Raw genomic sequence first — 23653 nt, 5'->3', positions numbered from 1 at the left:
TCTTTTTCTCCTTTCCCACCACCCAAATTTTCCAGATGTGGCTGTCACTAGAAATAAGCAGTTGAATGAGCACTTGTCTGCGGGTGACTCATTCTCGCCCTGTGAGGGGCTCTGCAGAGGGTGCAGACGCGAAGACTCACCACTTCCTTGGACAGCCTGCAATGATGTCAAGTTCACCGGAGCGAAAAAGAGCCTCCTGTTCTCCCTGAAGCAGCAGGAGCCAACTTCTGCTGTTCCTCATCTAAAATGTATGTGGCAAAAAGGACACCCTGGTCATGGTTTCCAGTTGCATCAGGGCAGTGAACTCCCTGCTTTTCCTGCTGATGCATGGGTGGGGATGGATATCCGCTCAGGTTTTACATTCTGTCTCTAGAGAAATCCCAGGCTCCCAGTGAAATAATGGAAAAATTATTTTGGAGTCTCACTGAGGGGCTACAGTGAAATACAGGTGATTTATCCCAGGCGATTTGTCCTACCTCCTGTGAAGTACCTTCTACCTGACCATGAGGAAGCAAGTGCAAAAGGGCATCTTTCTCTGGCACGTGTCCCTTGGAGGCTTTGTTTGTTCCCACTTGGGTTTTAACACTCCTCCAGCTGGCATTAATCTGCGCTCTTTGCTTCTCATACTGTTTTCACATGGGCATTTGCTTGGACAGGAGAAAAGACTCGTGCCATGCTTATTCATGCCTTTGTGTGATGTTTTTTTCTATGAGGACAGGGAGTAGGAGCAGCGTAAAGGAAGATTTGGGGTTCTTTTTGTTTTCCTCTCGAAGGCACGGAAAATGCAATAGGTGGTACTGGCTGCCCTTCATTGGCAGGTCTGCCCCGAAGCCTGCTGAGCAGTGGGCTGTCTGGGTTCATTTGTGTTATTGTGCCGTCTCTTGCCCTGGGCTGTGGAAGCCGGACTATCTCTGTACATTTGCATGAACATCCTAGGAAACGTGTGAAATTTTTTGAGGCTCAATAAGTCTATTTTTGATTGAAGCTTTTGTGGTTTTGTTTCTTTAAGAAGCTTTGGTAAAATTTTGTGCTTGCTTTTTTTATCTTTAGGAGGAATCTCAACAGCGTAGACCAGACCACAATGGGTCAAAGATGACATACATTCAGCAAGCACTGATAAGGCAGTAAAACAAAATTCCTTGAACGAAACCATCACTAATTTATAATAAGTTGTGTACTAAGGTTATGTATCACTAAGTTATCATGAACATGGTGGGCACTACTCACTTTCTTATGGACCCAAAGCTGTTTACTGGAGAGTGTGGTTTGGTGTCATGATTTCATCTGAACTTTTTTTTTCGCCTCAGTTTTTTGCTTTTCTTTTCTTTTTAACTCACCAGCTGTTTTCCACCCATAGCTGCCCCTCTAAGGGTGTGAGTGGATGAGTGGAGAGTGTGGCCGGACTGCAATCAAAGAAATATTTTGAGTGTCCTTTCAGAGCTCTTTAAGGAATTTGGACCAGCTATGAATGCCGGCTTTATGCAGCGCTGTTTTGAAGTGGGAGTGAGTCACTGAAAAACAATTTGCACTCCCTCTATGTTCAACTTTGACTTTATTAAGAAAAAGAGAAAGAAAACAAACTCAATCCCATTCAATGCCGAAATACACATTGATCCTTTAATCCTCAGGGAATCGTTGGGAACTGCTTCCTCCTTGAAAGAATCGCTGTATTGACGCAACATTTAATTGCGCAATTACACACGTGTGTTTTTTTCCTGGGCTTTGCAGAGCAGGGCTCTGCGGATGGAATGCTAATCAGAAAGTGATTGATACCATCTCAGGGGGCACACAGCTTGAATGCAGCCTCCTAGCTGGCATCAACCCCCCTAGGTACCTTCATGGGTCTGTCCCAGCCTTTTCAGGCAGGAAATCAAAGATGGGAATTGCAGCCCAGCAAGGTCGGAGCAAGGACTGGATTTGGGTTGGAGTCCAAAACTGTATCCTGTATTGGTCTGCTGTAGCCTTCTTTGGTGGAAAGCGGGAGGCTCCGGCGCCCATCCCTCCTCGGCACTGCCCTGGGGGCTGTGGCTGGCAGGTACCAGCGGGGACTGTTCAAACGCCCTCATTTGCGAGCTGAAAATATTACCCGCTTGCAAATGGCAGTGGTCAGTGGCCTCTCTCCTGCTCCTGTGCCACTGCCGGACCTCCGCATGGTGCATGCGCCTTTGTGGGATTGAATTTTTCATGGAAGTTTTGCTGAAAGCATTGCTTCAAAGCTACTGGGGAATGCTCTGTACATGTGTTTGTACATATATATGTATGTATATACATCCACACATACTTGTTTGGCCAGGCCCCGCTTTCCAAGAGCTGCATTTGCTGTAAACGTCGCCAGATTTTTCTGATGTTTCACGTGTGCCACCTCTGACTTTGGGGGCGTGCCACACTTAAAGCAGAGCCGTAAAAAATCACTTCCAGGGTTTGGGGAGCCTCCGGGAGCCCTTGCCGTCACCTGTGTTACTGTGTCGTGTCTTTATTCAGAAACCGAACCCCGCTTCTGCTCGTTTGCCTCATACTAATTGACCCTGATGGGAGCAGGTTGTGAAGTAACGTAGAGCACGTCCTCACTTTGCCTCACCAGAGAAGCACGGTGCACATTGGGATCTACAGTTACCTGCAAGTAAATACAGAGGCTGGTTAAGCGTTAGATGGGAAGAAATGCAACCCTCCTCCAGCTGGATTTAATGCTAATATTTTCTTTGAGTTTAATCTGTTTAGCATGACATTATCCTTAACGGTTTCATCATTGGTTCTGCTTTCCCACCAGCATTAAGGATGGAGTTTCCAGACGGGCAATCCTAGCTGTCAGCCACTCGTCCCTTATCCACGGCCACAGGCTACCAAGTGAGCCTTGTACCTGGCCACACCATCAGGTCCATGGTGAGTGTGCCCTGGGCCGGCCATCCCGCTTTTTGGAAACTCTTGAAAACTCTTTTAATGGATGCTTTTAATGCATCCACCATACTTGCCTTACGGCCTCAGGAAAATGAAAAGGAGAGGCTTTCATTATGTCATTAAGCAGCATTTGGCTGATGTTAGGGGCTCCTGGCCTCCAGGTCCCTCTGCTCATGTTTTCTTCTTATTTCTCTGAAAGCTTTAAGTTGGGGCAAGCCGTGGCTGCTTCTGTTGGCAAAAACGAGCAAAAACTAGTCCTCCTCTGAGTTCGGCTGTTTGATCCTTGCAGCCGATTGCTCTGTACCCTCCTGGCAGCAGGACCTTGGGGCATGTCAGCCCCGTGCAGGACAGGGTGATGCATTTTGTTCCTTCCTTTCATGGCAAGGCTGAAAAAAGGTGAAGAAGAGCAGGCAGCCGTGGTCTTAGCTGACAAGCTGAGAGGAGCTTTCCTAGTGGAAAAGCTCAGGGGAGAGCAAAGAAGGCTGCCGGCAAAAGTCAGCAGGGGACTCTCTCTCCTGATGCAAGAGAAGCAAAGGAATTACAAGTAACAAGCTGAAGTACACAGATAATATTACCCAAGTTATTTTGACCATAAAGCCCAGGACGGTAAAGGCTCTTAACCTCTCATTAATCAGTGAGAAGCTGGAAGAGCCTCACAATGATCTCAGCTGCTAAATCTGCTGCACCCTTTTGCTCCCTTTAATTTAATTGTATTAGTCCTACCCACATCCTTTGTTCTTCCGCCCCACTCAGGAAATCTGCTTCTGGTTTTGGCATGGCTCGCTCTGGCTCCACGTGGCTGGTTTGTGGACAGCCAGGAGGGACGAGAGGGAGGGCAGGAAGGGGAAGAGGATGGGAAAAGTTCCCGCGGGAGCAACCTGCTTAATGTGCCTCATTTGTCTTAATAGTGCCACCGCGTCCCTTCCTGGTGAGACTTCCTCCTGATAAGCCAAACAGGCAAAATTGAATGCAGAAGGACTCACACTGATCTCAGCAGAGATGAGATTTCATGCTTAAATCTTAAAAATAAAAAAGATGAGTGCCTGTGAGCCAAGTCTTGTGCAGCAGGAGCTGCCAACCCAGCAATCATTCCTACCCCTGGCCTTCAGCTCCGCTGAGAGGTTGGGGTGTCTCACCTTTAGCTTAGCTGTTCAGGTTTGTACCACTTTTTCCTCATCAGACCACTAAGAAATAAGAGCAACTGTTTAGCCCTGGGTCCTCCGCTTGCTTAGCATGCAGAAAAGGGTCCAGCGAGCACAGCAGAGGGATTATCAGTGCTACCCCCTGGCTGTTTTCTCTGCTGGTGGCAATATTATCTCCCTATCCCTTGCCAAAGCACTGTTCCTTAGTGCTATTGTGGGGTGCAGACCCTCCCCTGCCTCCTTGCGCTGCTTGCTGGACTCCTCCAAACCATCACTGCCTCCTTCCCACCCACCTCCGCAGGGCTGCAGCTCCCCTCCCAGCAGCATCCCAGGGTGTGGGTAGTTTTCCCTGTCGGTGGTGACACAGAGGAGCTCCAGCTGAAGATCCAGCAGCATCATTGCAACTTCACCAGTTTCCCCAGCGTATCCATTGGCCTCCAGTCTCCTGTCGGCATCGTTGCAAGAATACTGTCAGCTCAACCCACAAGTGTTTGTCTTCCCCGCTGCCTGAAATAATGATTCATAACATGCACACTGGTTTTAGCACTCATGTCCCTTTACATGACAGTGTAAATATTTGTGCGTCTTTGTATAGCAGGAAAAGACAATGTGTGCAGTCCCTCACCTACCCAAGTCCCAGAGCAGTCCTCACGGGGGGTTCAGAGGTGATGATGTGTCAGGAAAGCCGCCCTGCACTGCTGCTTTGTAAAACAGTTGCCTTTCACTGTAGGAGCGGGAAGATGCGTCCCACTGATGCCGTGCTGGAGGGGTGGCGTAGGAGGTGTCATCATGCGTACTTCATGGGTTGTAATGGAAACATCAGAAAAAAAGAAATGGAGGTACATCAGAAAAAAAATAATGACCTGCTGTGTCAATATGGCATTTTTATGACCCATGGTTTCACTTCATCTTTCTTAAACGAGTAAATAAGCAAATGCAAGAGGTGGTTTCCTGGACACATATGGGTTATCTCCAACTCCAGAGTTTGTCCCTGCTGAAGGAAGAGATAGCAGAGCAGCTAACCCGAGGGTGTACCTTCGGCACCTTTCCATCAAGGAATGGTAACACTTAATACGTGGAAAAAGATGAAGCACTTACAGAAAGCTGTGGTTAAGAAAAGGGATTTTCAGATGATTTTGAACACTTCAGGCTTGTCTGGGAAACATGATTCTGAGTTCCTTATTTTACTGGATTTCTCTGATTTCAAAATCCAGGCGTACAAAATGCCATGAATCTATTACGGCAAGCCTGGGTTTTCCCGAATATGTAAAATGTCAAGGTTCTCCTCTCCCTTTCACAGCAAATCAATTATCGGTCGTATGCTTGCAGTGATAGTGCACCGTTTGCTTACTAGTTTTATAGGGGGATCCTTCCCTCATTGCTTGCTGTAATTCTTCTCGGATCTGAAGAGTAAAACATATTTACATTGGCATGTGGGATTCTGGAAAACCTCAGGGAAAAAATAGGACTGGAAAGGAAGTTTTTCTGTCCAGTGAAAATTTTTGTGATGTGTTTTTTCCATATCAGAATGAAAGCTTGAAATACAGAAACAAACAAAAAAAAAAACATTAAGCCAGCTGCAGCTACTTGTTTTGATTATTTTATCCTTTCTATTTTGTTAGTAAATTTATTTTATGTTGCAATGCAAAGTAGAAATTCCAGATTTCTTGGATAAAAACTTGGGTCCACAAAGTTGATTTCAGTAGTTTGGGAACTGTTTGGCAGATAATTTTAAATCAGAAAGTGGTGATCTGCTTCACTAAAAATAAAAAATAATGATCCAGTAAATGACTAATTTTGTGGTCTGGGGTAATTAGCAGAACAGCTTGGCAGATGGAAGGCAGCAGGTCTAAATTACTGCACTAAGTCCATTTGCAGGAAGATATTATCTGATTTTGTTGTTATTAATAGTAATTAATGAGAATTAAAATATTCAGCTGGGATTTTTGCCATTGCTATTAGCGGGAATACATGTGTGTATATATATGTATTTGCTCTTTGATGCTTTTCTTGGTTGTTTGCCTCTCAATTCTTCACTGTCTTGCTCTGGGACTTTAATAATACTGCAGAAATTATTCAGACCGCACCTTTGTCTAGTACAGAGGAAACTTGAGGCTTTTACAATTAGTGCTGCTAGTTATTCCATGAAAAACCATGGATGATTCCAGGGTCCGACAAGGAAAGCAGCAGTAAAAAGTCAGGCAATAAGCAGTCCTTTATCAGCAGGCTCAGAGGGCGCATCGGTTGGTGGCTCGCAGCTCGCTTTTGCATCCATGTTTTGCATCACAGGTTGCTGGGGATGCGGGGATGGTGCCATTGCCTCTGAGTCTGCACAGAGGCGCACGGCTCCAAAGCCTTCTGTGGTGAAATCCAGGCACCGCTTTGCTGAAGTCCAAAGTGCTTAAATTTTGATGCCCCCAAAACACCACACCATGTTGATCACTTTGTCTTGTGCCCTCCATGACACCAGCCTTTGGTGGTTCTGCTCGGCATTCCCACCCCAAACCTGTGTCCTGCAGTAGGTTTTGAGCACATGGTTTATGAAACCCTGTGACTAACAGGGTTCCCATGATGGGGGAGACTTTAATGAGATGGTTTAGTGGATCATTGCTCTCACTGTTAAAAACAAAACATGCTTCTCCCTTTGTTTTTGGTTCTCCCTTTGTTTTTGGTTCAACTCTCCTGAGTTTCACTCTTCCATTCCTGGACTTTGCTCTGCCTGTGTTTGGCAGAGTTAAAGCCCTTCAGAGTCTGAAATCTTCCCACATGCCCTTAAAGACTAGGAGGAGTCATTTCCTAATCTTCTCTTTCAAGAGGACAGTGATAATTGAGCATTTACTATTGACTCTATTGACTTTTACGTGGTTTGGGTTTGGGCTTTTTAGATAAATTGTAATTGTTCCTTTTTATCATTGTACAACTACTGTTAATTATTGCTGTTACTGTGTCTACATCTAAGGATGTGGCCCCACTTCTGTTAAAGATTCAATGTTTAGGGCTCTGATGGACAGTTGAAGGGGTGTTCATTTGGTTTTGGGCACTTTTGGAGAAAAGTAGGTGCATCAGTCAAAGTGGTGTTTACTCACCTCCTCAGGAGGTAAATTGTGTTTATTATTTTTAATGGCTCCTTTTCAAGTGGCATTGTATCTCCGGTGGTTTCAGTTCTGGTTGTAGGCTGGGTTGTATTCTACCATCCCTAATCATCTCGAGTACTTTCTTCACTTTCCTTAACTTTATTTAATTTCACTAAGAAATTTCAAAGAGTGAGATGATACTGAGATAATGGAATTGGGGATTAGATGGGGGGATTAGTTGGATCCTAACAAGCAGATGCCGTGCTTTCCATGGGAAGTTTTCTAAGCTCCATTAAACCAAGAGGGCCTCTTTTCCCCTGACACTTACAGATTTAAAAGCATTGTATTATACCCTATTATTAATGCAAATTATAAAATATCTTGATGGTAATAGGCATCTTTTGGTGACATTTCAAACCGTGGTCGTATTCAAAGCCCCCGAGAAAGGATGTGAGCTCTTTAATAGCTTTATGCACCGTGACTTCAAGGGGCTTGTTCCTCATCCAAGTCCCCAAGCCATTGCAGGTCGGAGATATATTTGTTTATGCTATTTATCCACTTACCTTTATTTTCTCTGTTTGCAGCATTTTTGTTCCTATATATGTTGGGCTGGTGGGAAGTCTCATAAATACCATGATAGCAATGGTCTGGATCCCTTTGCAGCCTAGACCAAAGTCAGACCATCATGTGACAGAGAACAGTAAGTATATAGTATTTCTGATAAATAGCACATGAATGAGGACAGGGCATTGACGTGCTGTAAGGACTCTGCTAAAGGACTTGGGGTTGTTGTTATGGTTTGAGAGACCCATAACAATTTATTGTCATTTAGACAATCATTCTATCACCCAATGACCCCTCCCCACCTGGGAAAGGGAAATCAGGAAAAACAAGAAAACCTGAGAGCTGAAGTATAAACACATTTAATAGAATAAGATTAGATAATTAACATTAACAGCACTAAAGAACTGATATTGATCCCGACACCAATACAGAATATGCACAGATTATACTCAGCCAATTATATCAGTAGGCAGCTGTGCACTCCCAGCAGTGGACAGCAAATGTCGGACACTGCGAGCGCTACAGCTTCAGGAGGAAGGGAAGGCCTCAGGTCTCCGGCACCAGGGCACAAAGTTCTCAGGATGGCAGCCATCAAGGGAGAGAGCGAACTTCGCAGCAAACTTTCTAATTTATAATGAGTGTGACGTTGATGGTATGAAATAATCCTGTTGGCCAGCTTGGGTCAAGGGCCCGGGTCTCGCTCCTCCTCATCCCTGCACCTGGCTAGCTCAAAAACACTGAGACCTTGAGACCCACACACCATAGCTGGCTGTAAAGTAAATATTTTGACAAATTCGGACACTGCAGTCTTCTAAAAGTGCAGTTTTCCCAAGCATTAGAAGAGAAATTAGTCCTGTGTCTCTCAAACCAGGACAGTTGTATTTAAGGGAAAAAAAGGTGCCAAGCTTGAAATGCTGACACTTTAATGCCTAAGCTGTGCTTGTGGAAGAATGTTGTTCCCTACCTACAGACCACTCTGCCATGTGCAGCCCAGTGCTTGCCGCACATCTCAGAAATGGTGAATGTAGACCGCTCGCTGGGGGTTAGTTTGGCCCAGCATGGGAGGCAGTCCCGCTGTCTCACAGGGGTCCTCTGCATGCAGACCCAGCACCAGATCCCAAGGTCCTGCTGTCGGCAGAAAGCTGGGTGCTGCAGGGATTCACCTTTTCAGAAAGGTGGTGGTGGACCTGAGCAGGCGGTCTCAGAGTCACTTGCTTCCTGCCTCTAACCTGTATAAATAGAGTATTAATCAGTATGTCGTCTTCTGTAGGCACATCACAGTCTGGCAGCGTGTTTAGCATCAGAGAAATCCTACGCCTGATGAAGTTTCCAGGAGTAATGGAAGTTTTCATGGTCAAGGTCTTTGCTGGACTTCCCATAGGTAAATCTCACCCATTACCTATGATTGCTGATGTATTTAAAATAAGATGACATACACTGTGGAGCAGGCCTGTCTCAAATTACTGAACGCATGTTGCATTTGATCACAGAGCAGCGAGGATTCAGGTCCTAACTCGATGCTGGATGCTTTCAAATGGTCTCAGCTACACAGGGTCAAAAACGTGCGACTTAATGTAAAACAGACTACTTGCCACAGGCTGCTTCTGCAACTTTTGGCAAATCACTTAATCTCTCTACCCCACTCCCCTGGCTGTAAAAGTTTTTTTCCTCTGGTCTGTCATTTCTGTTTAGGTTGTAACCTCTTCAGAGCACAGGGAAATCATTTGTACTCTGCCAGACACACTGGGGTCCTTCCTGATTTTACTTAATGATTTTAAGGGGTATGCGTAACCTAAAAACCTATTGCTGGACAACAGGCTGTGGCTGGTCTCACTGCCAGCTGCATGCAGGGAGCCACAGCATGTTTCTTCCTTTGCACGTTGATGGTGGTGCTTGTTTTCTCTACTTTATATATTCTGCTTGGATTTTTGTGTCATGGTAGGAACCTGCTGCTACCTCAAACCCATCCCAAACCTGCCTGTTTCCCTGCTCCTTTACAGTCAGTTGCTGTCCTGGCATTGTCCATGTCTCCCGATTTGCCTGGTTGTACATATCGTTGGTCACAATTCAATCATCTTTAATTTTGCTTACCCTCTGTCTTCTCCCCGCTTCCCCCACCCGATTGTCTAGAGATTAATCCAGCATGTCAGCCTTGTTAGTGGTGGTGTAAGGAAAGGGTGATGTTCTCTGCCCTTCCACACAGAGAGCCTTCTCGGCTCTTTTCCCAGTCAAACCTAAAAATGCAATTTCTCTCAATTAGAGTTTCAAGAATTGAATTCTCTACACATCAAAACACGTGCACATCACGCATCTAAACAAACTAAGGCAATTCCCCTCCAAATAAGGATCTTAAGAGAGGATTTAAGGCACCTTAGCTTTTACACTTTGCATCTTTTTCTAATTCATCTGTGTCTGGAGAAGCCCTTGAAGTTTAAATAACATGAAACGTAATTTACAAATTAAATTCTAATTTGTAAACTGTAAATTCAGTTTACAAATGAAAGTAGATTTGGCTGTAGAGAGTGGCTGAAATCAGAAGAGTGTGGCATTTCTGGGCTTGGCCAGGTTCATCTGTTATTCCTTGCTAAGGGTCTGGGAAACAAGTCCGACTGGAGCTGTAGAATAATGTGCAGGGAAGTGTAAGGGACTTCTGATTTTCTTTTTTTTCCTTTCTGTGCATAGTTGGCATTGGCTGAGATCAATAATGCCTGTTGGTCCTACCCCCACCACTGGAGACAGGATACAGTCTTGATGGACTGCTGTAATAGTCCACTTTTTAGGTTCTTTTGAAACGAAATTTTTAAAACCATATTTTTTAAAGTGTTTATAAAATGACAGCATGTCACAGAACAAGATAGTCAAGTGATATTTTAAGAGGGTTTTCTTTGCTGATTCTGGCTCATTTCTCAGCTTAAAGTAACATTCATTTCTCTGTTTAAAAATGCCATCCCGAGACCACATCCATATGCGATCTGCACGGTAATTTCCTGTGCACTCTCCTTTTTCCAAAGGCCAGGCAAGATGCCCTTTTTTGTAGTCATTGCTGCTGAAATGCAAATTCCTCCCGTTGCAGAAGACGCTCTTCTTTTCCTGTGCACAGCAAAAACGTGCACCCAACCAAAATAAACATCTCCTGCCCAAAACTGCAAGGGAACTTCTAGGCAGAGAGAATGCAAAGCTGAGATTTAAGGCAGGACATGGGCTGATAAGTCTGTCACTGAAACGGCTGGGAGTATTTCAGTGAGAGTAGGAATAGGTTCACCTGAGGCACTCCTGCTACAAGTATAGCGCTTGTGCTACAGTGGGGAGTGATTAAAATCCTGGTGACTTCTCTTTGCAGGTCTCTCTTCAGGTTGCTGACCGTACGACGGCAGCTGAAAGGGGATTTGGCCATCACCTACTTCTCTGCAGCTCACAGCTGGAGGCTGAGCTCCCCATGAGCTCATTTACCTTTCATCTCCCGGCTGCAACTGCATAATTAATTAGATCACCCAAATTACAGACCTTTCTCTATTTACTTTGTAAACAAGTTTGTGATATACAAAGAAGAAAGTCTTCTGTTCCTTACGGATCTCATTGTTGTCTAAAATTAGCTTGTTTGAGACCGAAAGAGCCTCTCCGAGAGGGCTGTAGGGCTGGGAACCACCTCCCTGCGTTGCATAAAAGCAGAGACATGGGCTCCGTGCCTCTCGCAGGAGCGTAGCTGCCAAAGGATGGACGGGCAGTGAACCACTCCAGCACGGCCAAATTGCATCCTTAACTGACCTGGGAAAAGTGAATCTCATTGCAGTGCGGTAGATAAGAGACAGAAAAGAAAACATGAGGTTAAAAGTGTCAAACATACTTTTTCCTGACCAAAAATCACCAGGGCCTTGAAAACACTGATAAATAGCTGCTTGTATGACTCTTTGGCTGCCTAATCCCTTTGGAAAACCTCATTTTAATGCAGACGCTTTAGAACCTTCATCCCATTTTTAAAGGCACTTTCTGTCATACTTGGAGTAGGATTTTGCCGTGCACCCTGGGGCTCTGCATCCCATTGCATTTGCAATCCAGTGTAGGAGGGCTGAGACAGGCTCCCAGAGGCTGTGCTCGCCTTTTCACACCGGTTCTCAGTTAGGTTTGCTAAGCTGGCCCTGCCAAAGCCACGGGCTGCTTTTAGAAATGTCATGTCTTTTTTTTTTTTTTTTTTTTTTTGAAAACACAGCTTGTAGTCCTGTGTCTCCCCGGTGCTTTTCCTCATCTCTATCACATCTCGCATTTACCTGCCTTTTGCTTCGTAACCCTAGTTACTCATCCCTCTGGTGCCAGGTTTTCTAATGAGTTCAGCCCTTTATTTAACCCCCCCCTACCCCCACCCCAAAACAAGGCAAGGTTTCTGAGGATATTTTTTGCTATTTTCCTTTTTTTTCCCATTGAAAACCCGAGCCTTGCAGTGTGGATTGAGGCTTCTCCAGGCGGCTCCTGCATGGGCTTTTGGTGTCCCCAGAAGAGCCTGGGGACCTGCCACCCAGTGAGCCCTCCCCGGAGGGCATACTTTACTCAGATGGCTGCGTTCAGTTGACCTGCAGCCTACCCAGATGGAACCTGATGAGCTCGTTGTAAGAAATGATTGTTCCAATGAGCATAAAATCCTCTGAGTCCTATCTAGGACTCGCTTTGCAGGTGTTACCAAGAAATGCGTTGCCAGTGGGAGAGACACCCTTAGTTGGTGGAAGAGGTGGGAGCAGGGGGGTCTCCCTTGCCCACACAGCTTTAAGTGACCATGCAGGCACGGGGGGTGACACCCATGTAGAGTCCTTTGCATCTCCAGGGGAGCTGTGCAATGTGCAACGCTAATTAAAGAGCCCAGCCTGTCCCCCTGCTCTGAAAGAAATCAGCTCATTTGGAGGAGAAAGACCCAAGTCTGCCTTAACTTGGTGAGGGACTTCAAAGGGGAGAGGAGCTGTAGAAGCTGGCACGTGGCACCGGGAAGAAGTATCAGGTATGTAGGAAGGTTGAGCCCCTCCTAGGTGGTACCTGCAGTGGGGTAGAAGGATGAAGGGCGAGCGCCCGCTTCGATCTAATCTTCCTGCAAGTGAAACGAAGTGTGGTTTTGCTTTCATTTCTTCACGTGTGCCTTTTATAAACATGTACAACTCTGTTGCCTGGTTTGGATGTTGTGAGTAAATACTGTTATTTGCATGTTACCTTAAGCTGGCTTGAGCTAAGAACAATTTCAAAGTAACTGGGTAACGACGAGGTGCTCTCTGCGGAGGGGTGTGGTGAAGCCATAAATCTTCATGAGCCCCAGCTCCCTGGCACCTTCTCCGAGTATCCAGAGAGTAGCAGAGCAGGGCGCCCTTCCTGTCCCCTATCCCTCTCCCCCAGTGCTGCAGGGCCAGCTGGGGTGCAGGTATCTCCCCATTAAGGGGAGAAGAGGTGTCTCCAGTGAGCGGTGGGGTTCAGGAAGGCTTTGTAGCAGGTCCTGGGGTGGGAGGGTGGTGGTACCTCAAGTCATAGTCTTGGGATGCTTGGAGGAGGGTCCTCGCTGCTGCAGATGCTCCACTGGTAGCAGTGCCGCCGGGCTGCTGGATATGGTGGAGTTGCACTGGTTTGTTAGGGTGCGACTCCTCCACAGTGTTTTAGTCAGCAATTTGGGATCGCTTTCCTCACGCTTCCGGGAAATGCCAGCAAGATCCTTCCCATGCTGTGGGATTAGTGACTCACTTTACCAGGCCACAAGCTGTCTTCTCAGTCCTCACACGTTGCCTCCTGGGCTCTGTTTTCTTCAGGAAAGAGAGGAGTGCAGCTCCCTATTTAACCAGTCTTTGTACCTTGAAGGATCCTACGAGGAAAGGCAGAGCCCCTAAAGGTTGTCTGCTCTCTTCTCCTCTCCGCAGCAGGATCAGTGCTCTCCAACGGGCACGTTGTGGGGATTTTCATGCAGAGAGCGCCCTAATTTCCTACTGTCTTGGTCCATCTGAGTGGTGCAAGATACTAAGGGAGGCAGCAGCCTCCTACCCCATAACACTCTTTGAGAGCAGTGTTTTGTTATAATACTTTTAATTTGATGGCTCTTTGTGTACAATGGGAGCATGTGTACGCGTGTGTAGTTTTGTGTATGTTTGGCGGTGGGGGAAATGCGCACTATTGTATTTTCATGTGAGATTAAGTGAGTGGGCATTTTCCGTTATGCTTTCCAGAAATTACCTTAATTGAAAAGCAGACCCAGCCTGTGCTTGTTCTGTATGTACTTTCCCGACTGCTTTGCATCGACACCACTATCGGTCCAGGAGAGCGAGAGATTTCGTGTGCCACTGACATCACTGCCGAGGCTGCAGTGAAACTGCTGTATTTAGGCTGATGTCAACGGGTTGTTTCCCAGGCAGCATTCCCCATGGTGAAAATCTAATGTCAGGCAAAAGGGGCGAGGAATCCAATCAGATTATTTTTATGGTTACAGTCTTGTCTGAACAAATGTTTTCTCGCTGGTTAGTCTGGCTTGGGTGATGAAAATATTTACCAGTTTATAATAAACAGCTGAATCTACAGCCTACATAGTCACATTATTTTAAAGATGAAAGTAAGGGGGATAGAAAAGTTAACATTTAAAGATTAAATTACTACACTGACTTTGAATAGGATTCTGCTCGTGTTTATATCCAGCCCTGGTAACCCCAGGGAGAGCTACTGACTCATACTGGGGGTGACTGGGAGCAGGGTCTGGGCCACTATACGCAGTGCAAGTATATTGATGTATGCTTTCCATTAAACTTCCCTGTAGGTTTGTTCCTGGTTATGTTTTCCATCATCTCTATGGAGTTCTTTGACTTGGAAGCAGTGGAGTCTGGATACCTGATGTCATATTTTGGTGTCCTTCAAATGGTAAGTGAAGTGCAAGTCCCCATCTTGCTGTACCACTATCTAATTTGCTACCTTTTTGACACATGCTCTCCCAAATTCAGGTGTAATACTGACAGGCAAATCCTAACTCTGCCATGTGGCACTTTAGCAAAATATAGAAGTGACTCCAAGTTTATTCTATTCCTTGGAATGGGAAGAAATCAGAGCAAGGAGTGTCCGGATAGCTTTCTCCCCCTCGTCCCCCCTTGCAGATTTTTAAGCTGCTAGAAGGAGCTAAATTTCTTTGGACTGATACGTTGCCCTGGGTTTTGTAACAAAACTGCCATTGAAGCTAAAGTGCCTCGACTAAGGTTTTCCCTGGTGAAGGTTAGCTGATTTACGTTTAGTTAGTAGCGCCCTGTAAATTTATGTAAGTAGGTGGTCTTACTGGTGTTTTCACAGATACCTTCAGTGTTGAGAAAGGACTCGTTTCTGCTGCATGGAAATGAGCACAGCAAGCCTGCACTTTCAAAAAAAAAAAATTAAAAATAGGCAATGCTACATGATCAGGAGACTTGCAAAATGGGTAAAAGGGAAAAGTCAGCTGAATTAGGCAGTAGCAGGGCCACAAAAATAAGATGCTGTATTATATCAGAATTTTCCTTTTGGAGGAAGAGGCTAATAGTTTTGCAGACAGACCAACAGATGGTTATAAGCAAGCCTCAAGGTAGGAATGCAGATTAAGCAATACCCTGAAGGAGGGTGGTCTTGTTATTAAATCCACCTTCATTTCCTGGGCATTGCCACAGAGTTCCTGTGGGATCTGGAGGAGCTTCTCATCTGGGAAATGGCAGCATTAGTTCCTTCCCTGTGATTTGGATTTGGCTTAGTGTTACCAGTCGCTTGAGCTTGGTCCTGCGCTCACCTGCACCTTGGTAGAGCAGCTGACGAGCATGGCCGTGTATCAGCAAGTGGAGTGTGCAGAGTAAAATGGCCGGAGCTGAGGAGCTGGTGCCTTCGCCATGTCCATTCTGGAAGGGTGGCTTTGGACTAGCTGTCGCTTGGTCCTGTGAGCTCAACATCTGCTACCAGCTGCATGGACATGCATCCAGTCTCATCGGAAAGAAAACCAGTTTGCTGCTGTACAGCATGGAAAGAGCGTGACAAGTTGGGTAATCGGCAGCTGCTTTCCAAAGCATGCTTCTCACCCAAATTCCACTGCTAACAGAGGCTTTCCCTACATTAGTCTTTGTATGCTTCCTCCTGGACCAGGCTCTGAAGGAATCACTCAGGGTTTAGAGGGACCGAGTTGCCCTCTGGTACCTTCTTCCCCCTTTGAATGTTGAGGGACTTCCCAGCAGCCATGCTCTTAACTTAGTCTTCTTATCAGTTGAATCCCTGTTATATATGTCTACACTGAAATCAGATTTGGGGTTGCGGCATGGCTATGACATGCTTGTTTCAAAGCAGCTAATGTGGGCAGCCAGGGCAGGAGTGCCTTTGTGTTGCTAGATGGAGCTTGGACACTGCTATTATGTCTGGGATATCTGTCTGCCTTCACTGCTATTGTTTTCCAGGTTAGTTTGGTTGAAACTACTGTAGATAAGGTTACCTGCGCCGCCATGCCGGTGCACCGTACATATAGATACAACCCTGGAAGATATGGGAATTATAGCATTCACTCTGCTTCCTAACAAATAATCAGATGTCAGTACTATCCAGGGACCTGACCTTTCCCATAGTCACAGGGTTTCGTCCCACAGAGGCCAATCATACCTATTACCATGCTCTAACCCAGCAGTGGCCCACAGGCTCAGGTGCAGCATCTACTTTGCTGGGGAGTCTTTGCCTGAGGACATTTGGTGCAGAAACTGGCTTTGTCAGCCAGGCAGTATTCTTTCATCTATCCGTGCAGTTTCAGTCCATGTTGCTACACATATTCTACAGCGCACAACTCTGGACATCAGAAATACAGGAGGAGTGAAGCAGTCATACGGTAAAGAAACTTCTCCTCTTCATGACGCCGCATTGGGGTTGACTGTCAGAATACCAAAAAGGAAAGGTGGAAAAAATGCATGATTTTTTTAGAAGCCAAGGACACCTAATTCCTGGTGACAGCACAGTCATGTCGCCCAAGAGCTTGCAAAGCACTGCTTTCTGCTTTCTCACTTGTTCTTTCCACTTTATCACCGGGAGTTCCAAGCTCTGCTCTGGTTTACGTAGGACCAGATCCTCAACTGATCCAAATGATACTCTGACCATCTGGCTTTTAAACTATTGTAAAACATTAGAATTTGTGTCTTTACTTTCAAATCGGTCTATGGCTAGAACCACCCAAAGATACCTCTTCCAGATAGTGACTGGGTTAATGTCTTACGGCTGCTTTCTGTTGGGGTTCCTCCAGTAGAAGATGTATGCAGGGGATGCAACGTGTGCTGGCTCTGTCCCACCAAGCCCAAGAGTTTCTTGTGTGCCTTCATCTTGCCTCAGCTGGCATTTCAGATGCATTTGTTTCTGTTGTACAGTGAATTGATACTACTGCAGATATAAATGCAGATTAAGGTGCAAGCAAATTCCACCAGTCTGGATGGGTGAACAGTGATTAATATCTGCTGACTGGCTTCTCCACTTCACTGAGTAAATTATGGCTTTATTCATAAGGAATATAATGTCCCTTTCAATGAATTTCATCAGCCAAGTCCTTAGCTTTGATTCCTCATTCCTTAGTGTGCCTTTCCATAAAATATTGTGGGGCTTTTCCCATTCTCCTGGACTTGCTCTGAGCCCTCCTGTTAGAGGAAACATCCCCCTCCTGTTTGCATCCCTCCCTGAACCTGAAAATGGGTCACCTTTAAGGACTTACATGGATGGGAGCAGATGTCACAGAAATAAAGGGAAAAATAAAAAGAGTAATGTCCTGTTCACTTTAAACCTCCCTGCAGACATTGAACACGGTGCCTGGGTGGCTGCACAGCACGGTTGGTTGATACGCCCAGCACCGTGTCCCAGGGTCTCACCTGCTCCCAGCCCACGTTGCTTGCGCTAAGCAGCTTCAGAGCAGCAAGGCTTAGCTGAGCACTTTACTTACCTCTTCCCCAAAAGTCATGCACCAAGAAAAACATTGCCCGGTTTGCCAATTCCTGCCAACTTTTAGTAGTATCATTGCTTTGTGTTATTGTAGTTCCTATTTTTTTAATGATATCTTCAAAAAGCGAGCATCTTCCTCTAGCACAGAAGGTGATGTTGCAGCCTCCTTTCCCAGCCAGACCAGTAATCCCAGGATGACTCAAATAGCGATGGTCTCTTCCCGCTTTCCTCTCCTGCCCCAAGGATATTACGCTCCAATTGCTTAACCTAATTTTTCAACTTCCCAGCCTCATTTAACCTACTTGGTGAGAAGCAGCCAATGTACCGTAAACATCTCTGTTTCTCACTGTTCCTCCCATTCAAGCCAGCTGCAGAGCACCTAGAGAGGAGATTTGAAGTGGCTTTGTGTCAGTCCACTTAACTTTTAGCAGCCAACTCGAGTACTTTGTCATCAGTATCTCAAACACCTCTTTGCATAGGGACATCAACACAGAAACACTGACCCTGCGAGAGGGGAGGCATTTGTCACCTTTGCAGGCAGAGAACGTTAGTTAGGACGTTAGCAGCCTGGCTAATTCATGCAGCCCTCCCGAGGGATCCCATCCAGAGCTCCCCAGCCTCACCTCGTCATGTTTGGTCCTGTTTTGTCACTTTATGACACTGCAAGCCCCCCTAATATTTGGGGGGAGGAGGGGTGCCCTGTGGCCAGCCCAAGAGGATCCCTGCAATTTGGGAAGGCAGATTCAGGGCTGGGTTTTGAAGCCCAGGAGCCTTGTAGGCTTTCGCTGGCTGCTCCCCAGAGCACCTCTCTTGGTTGTGCCCTTGCTGAGCTTCAGCTTTGTCCACGTGGGAACGGTTCATGGCATTTGCCAGCAGCAAAGTGGCTCAGCTGGTGCTAGAGGTGGGTCTTGTCCTCACGAGCACTGTGCATGGAGCACCAATGACCACTACTTATGGCGCAGGGTGTCCTCGGCACCCTCTTCCCTTTGCCGAGCTGACTGTCCATGGCATGGTCACCCTTCACCCCCACACTGGCAGTACATCTTCTCTCTGCCACTTATACCCCTGCACAGAGGGACACAGGTTGCCTTGCTGCTGCTCCCAGCCTGTCTCATGGAGACCCAAGTGGCCCAAAGTAATACATCTGCTGATGTATTGTTATAAAAGTTCTGATGGGACTACCTGTCCGTGGGTAACGGGGCCTTCCCAGCTTTCCGGATGAAGGAGCAGGCACCAATTTACTGATCATGGTTAGGCAAAGAGCAGAGCATCTCATAGCAGAAGATATTGGAAGTGTGGGGCAGGCTTAAGGGTGGGAGGGGGGTTTGCTTCTGGGTTGGGACCAAGCCAAACAAAGTCAGAGAAGGGTGTGCAGCAATGTTGTAGCACTGGGACAAAGAGCTGTTTGATGAGGAAAAGTCATCATTTAAAAAAATGGAATATGACTGAGGCTGGAGTGGGCAGAGGTCTGATGACGAAGTGAAAGTAGCAAGTTGGGGGTAATTCAAGCAATCCAGGGCTCTGCAGTGATACTTGAAGCACCCTGGTAGTGTGTGGTTGTGCCAGCTTAAGTCCAGGAGGAGGAGTCGAGTAGGAGATAATGAAACGAGGAGAAGGCAGACAGCAGGAGAGGTACCTCTGTGCCGGGTGTCTTGCATTGCAGAGTTTCCCTTGCTCATGATATGTTTGAAGCATCTTTATCTGATCGCCGGTGGATCTCCAGGCAAGAGATGTGAGAACCCGTCAGGGATGCAATCCCTCTGTCCTCTGGGGCTGGACTTCCAGAGTCCTCTCATCTCAGAAGCCATGCAAACAGAAGAATTTCCCTCATACTGCATGCCTGGGAGTGCGAGATGCCATTCAATCTCCCTTCAGAGAATAATTAATTTCATAATAATTTAAAATAATTTAACTTTGCATAATGGGCAGAAGCGGGCCTAGGTTCTGGCTTTTTTTGGAGTTGTGAGCACAATAGCGTGGAGAACTTCCAGGCATAGTATCTGACTTGGAAAATGCCGCCGGAGGATTAGGCAAGTGAAATACATGGAGTACCTGGTTGGTATCTGAAGTCTCATCTGATGCTTAGATTTCAAACCGCGGGAGGGGGTGGGGGAAGCTTTCCTGTAAGAACTTTTTCTCCAAAAAAACCCAAAGCAAAATGCACCAAACAAAAACTCTGGGTGGGACAAAGGGGTAGATATTTATTACCCTGAGGATCAAGAAATCATAAGATGTCTGTTCTATTTACTGTGTTTAAATTCATATTGTTATACAAACTCCACCTCTAGCTGTGCAGCTTCTGGAGGGACAAGTTGGTACGGAGTGATCCTGAAAAGATGAGAGAGATTCCTGGAGGAGAGATTTACATTGCGTATCATCTTATCACCAGTCTGTCCCTCTTGCCTTTTTTTTTTTTTCCTCTTGCACAGCAAAAGAGATGATTAAAGAGCCAGGGATTTAATTACAGCCAGGTATGCCTAGGGGGAAAACCCACTCGGTGAAAGGACCTTGCAACAACAAACAGAAAGTTCTCCAGTTTCCTTGCTTTGAAGGATTTAAGTCTGTGGAGGGAGGGGGGTGCGTTGGAGGGGGAAAGAAACTGATTAGGCTGGAGTTTGCAAAACACAGGGTCCTCTTCCCCCTGTTTGGCAAAGTGCTGCCTTCAGCAGTTTGGTCCTTGCTGTCCTCTCTCCTTCTGGTCCCACCGCCCTCCTGCTCCTCTGCAAGACCTGAACTACTTCTCAAGTGCTTTCTGGCATCGCCATGTCACTAAAACAACTCCCTTTTCCCCCACCCAAGGTTTCGCACCACCTTTAGCCCAGGCAGAAAAGCCTCGTGATTTTTGGTGCCCACCCGTACGTCCCACCCCAGCCAGTGCTGCACTCGCCCTGGGAACTGCCAGCCGGGCACGATTTCAAAGGCAGGAGATATGGGTCCGGCGCGTGGGAGGCTGCCTCTGATGTGAATCATGCTATCTGCACTAGGGATGGGGCCCTGCATCTCCTCTGCTGGGCTGTACCAGCTTATCTGGCCCGCTGCGCCTGCTGCTCCAACCTTCTCGTGTCTTTTCATTACCGGGCCGTTGGGTGAAAGGGAATTTATTTTGTTGCTGGGCTCTGTCAGGCTTTTGATCGGTGCTGATGGAAGAATCTGTAGAAACAGTTTTGTGTCCGCTGAGCACGGAGGACCAGTTGTGTCACTCCTCTAACCTCCACCGATGAGGTTAGCTACTGGCAGGTGCCAGTCTTGCTCAGCAGCAGCTCCACACAGCAAGGCTAGCGCTTCGCCATTCAAAAGTCACCCAAAAATTAGCACCTTAAACCTTCAAAGGGCAACAATCTTTTTTATCTTGCAAGGGATTCCTGAAATTTGTTAATGAGGTTAACAATAAAATGGGCAATTGGCTCTTCTGAGCAAGTGAGAGTTGCTGCCTTCCCAGAAATCTAATACAGCGATAAAGAGTATTCTTCTACGTGATCAGCTGAACTTGTGTAACGAATCCTCAGTTTGGCGGATCCAGCATAACGACAAGGAGAGATTTGGCTGTTCTTATGCATTTATTGGGAGACTTATTTGCCTTTAAAGAAGGAAAGGGGGAAGGAAAAAAAAAAAAAAAGATGAGTTGGGTTATCCTGTGACATGTGTACACAGCCACGGGCAGTGCCTGTTATTTCACTTGCAAACAATTTCCTCTCTCTTTTGTTTATTGATGACAGAAGGCATTCCAGCCAGGTACACTGGCTCTTCCCCGACTTCAAAGGAGGTCAGGTTACAAAGGCAAGCACCATCCAGGCAAAATGAGATGCAGGAGGGGAAGGCCCATCGCAGTCAGTCTCAAGGGGAGGTTTCATGCAAGGGAAAAAACGCAGAACACGCCAGCAGGAATAAAAACAAGGATAAATCCCATCGCTGCCTCTTTGGTGCCACCAGAGCTTGTCCGTGGAAGTGGCGATGGCTAAGTCATCCGGGATGCCCCCGCTACCCCCAGACAATGGCAACACATGTCCAAAACCTTACATAGGAGGGTGCACATGAACCACCTTTCACTTCCTCCTTCCCAAATGTGCCTGTGCAGGCAGCTACCGCTCATGCAAACCAGGGGACTGCGCACCCAGGAAAAATCGCAGGCTGGAAGTCACGCGGTTTCAGGTCTCCATTCAGACTGGAAGTGAGGCCGGAGCTGCTGGTGACTGGAAACGTTATCCAGTGCGTAAATCAAGGCGCTGGTGTTTGATAGCATCCAAAATTAAGATGATGGGTCCTGTCCGGCTCATGGCTGGATCGGCAGCGACCATGCTGGGGAGGGAGTCTGGCAGCCCAGGTAACCAGTGGGGAGGCTGCAGTCTGTATATGCCAAGGATGGGTGCTCATCCCTGAAGGGAAAGCAGGTGACTTGGGCTGACAGTTGCCCTTGGAAAAAGTCCCGTGGCTGAGCTGGTTGATTCAGCCGTGGTGTTGTACCTCGTGCTTGTATTGCCACAGTCTGAGTGATGGCGAAGCCCATGCTGAATGCCAGCCTTGGCACAAGGGCCATTCTGCTGCTCCGCTCACTCTGGGGACAGCCCTGGTGGCCTCTGGTCTGCCTGTCTCCAGGTCCTGCCTGCTCGGAGCCTGGCTTTGCTGCAGTGGCACTTGTTGCTCACACTTAGGTGCTTGTACGTAGTGACAGAGATGTTTTTGGGTATGCCACTCCTGTGGCAATCAGATCAGGCTGTTTTGGGATGTTGCTGATGATATACGCCAATGACTCAAGGAAGGGCAGGGACCGGGCTGCGCCTGCACAGTGTATCCCGATTAAATACGCCATTCAAGTCCGGGCAAATTGAGAAACGTTTCCTTTCCTCCGGTGGCTCAGCAGAGCCGAACTGGGGTTCAGGTGATGCCACCGCTGAGTCAAGCCATGCCCTGCGATGGGGCTCAGCCCCCATCCCGCGTGACTCAGCACAGACCCAGCTGGGGCGAGACAGTGGGAGGGACTGGGAAGTTGCAAAAAGTTAATGACGATTCTTCGTTTTAGGAGCGCTCAGCTTAATGAAGTGTTACTCAGCGGCTCCTCCACCCACCCCCCGAGTAGGAGCTGCCGGGACTGATATCGGCCTCCTCCTGTGTCCGCAGCAGAGCTTTCAGCTGGGGTGACTCAGGTCACTTTGTGCATCGTCCAAGCATCACGCCGCAGCAGGTCCACTGGTGTCCCCGCGACTTCTTGGCGAGTGACACAACCCAGGAGAGACACGGGGGGCCTGTGCCGCCATCACATGGTGGCTGGGCACATGTGAGCTGAGCTCTCAAGTCCTGCCCGAGGGTGGGGGTGTGGACAAAAAGGAGGCAGGAAAAGTGTTTACTGGGAACCAAAATGTCTGCTTGGCACAATGTGTCCTCATGTCAAAAATGGCGTGTGCTTTGAAGCAAAGTGAAAAGTTGAATTTTGATGCTTTCCATTAAGTTGTAGCTTTTTGGAAATACATTCAGTTCGTAGCTATTGTTCTTTATGCCAACTTTATTTTATTTTCACTCTATTGCTATTTACTCTTTGCTTTTTTATTTTATTTTAATAATTAAATTGCTTTTTCTGGACTGCTTGTTGTAGATTAACGTTTCTTTTCTTTTTAATAATTTTCTTATTAATTATACACTCATTTCCTTTCAGTTGAGTTTGAATTTCACCCTTAGGACTAACAAAGCAAGGCTGAGCATGGTGTAGCTTCGTTCTGGGTCCAAGCAGAGCACCAAGGTTTTCTGCAGGCTGGACTGCCATTGAAATGAAGCCATCGTGCCAAATAATGCATTTTGAACTAGGGCTCTTCTTTCAAGTCGGAGGGGTTTTCACTTGGATCAAACAAACCCTTTCAAGGCAGGGAAAACTTGGTAGATTCCTATCTGTCCCTCCCCTGAAATGCAGTTGCTCAGGCTTCATTTTCACAGTGATCTTTTCCGGCCTCTGTCCTCTTATGTCTGCTTGGGCCAGTGTCACCTGAAGTATGGGAGATGCTGAACAGAGAAATAAAAGAGGGAATCTTAGCTCTACAAAGCAATGGACAAGCCAAATAATTCCTGGGGTTTAAGTTT

At 46.8% G+C, this 23653-nt stretch overlaps 1 protein-coding gene across 1 annotated transcript in view; it reads left to right on the top strand.

The window, feature by feature from the left end:
• The window catches only part of SLC67A1 (solute carrier family 67 member 1), a gene marked incomplete at its 3' end in the record, with an annotated part of 65882 nt that overhangs the window by 32288 nt on the left and 9941 nt on the right, over positions 1-23653 (top strand). The window contains exons 5-7 of the mRNA XM_082484964.1: positions 7696-7811; positions 8946-9056; positions 14442-14542. Coding sequence (XP_082341090.1) covers positions 7696-7811; positions 8946-9056; positions 14442-14542 — 328 coding nt within the window. The remainder of the gene's footprint in view (positions 1-7695; positions 7812-8945; positions 9057-14441; positions 14543-23653) is intronic.

Source organism: Vanellus vanellus (assembly GCF_965231255.1).
Source record: "Vanellus vanellus genome assembly, chromosome: 6".
Lineage (NCBI taxonomy): Eukaryota > Metazoa > Chordata > Aves > Charadriiformes > Charadriidae > Vanellus > Vanellus vanellus.
Note: the sequence above shows the minus strand (reverse complement) of the source record. Positions and strands in the feature narration are given on the sequence as shown.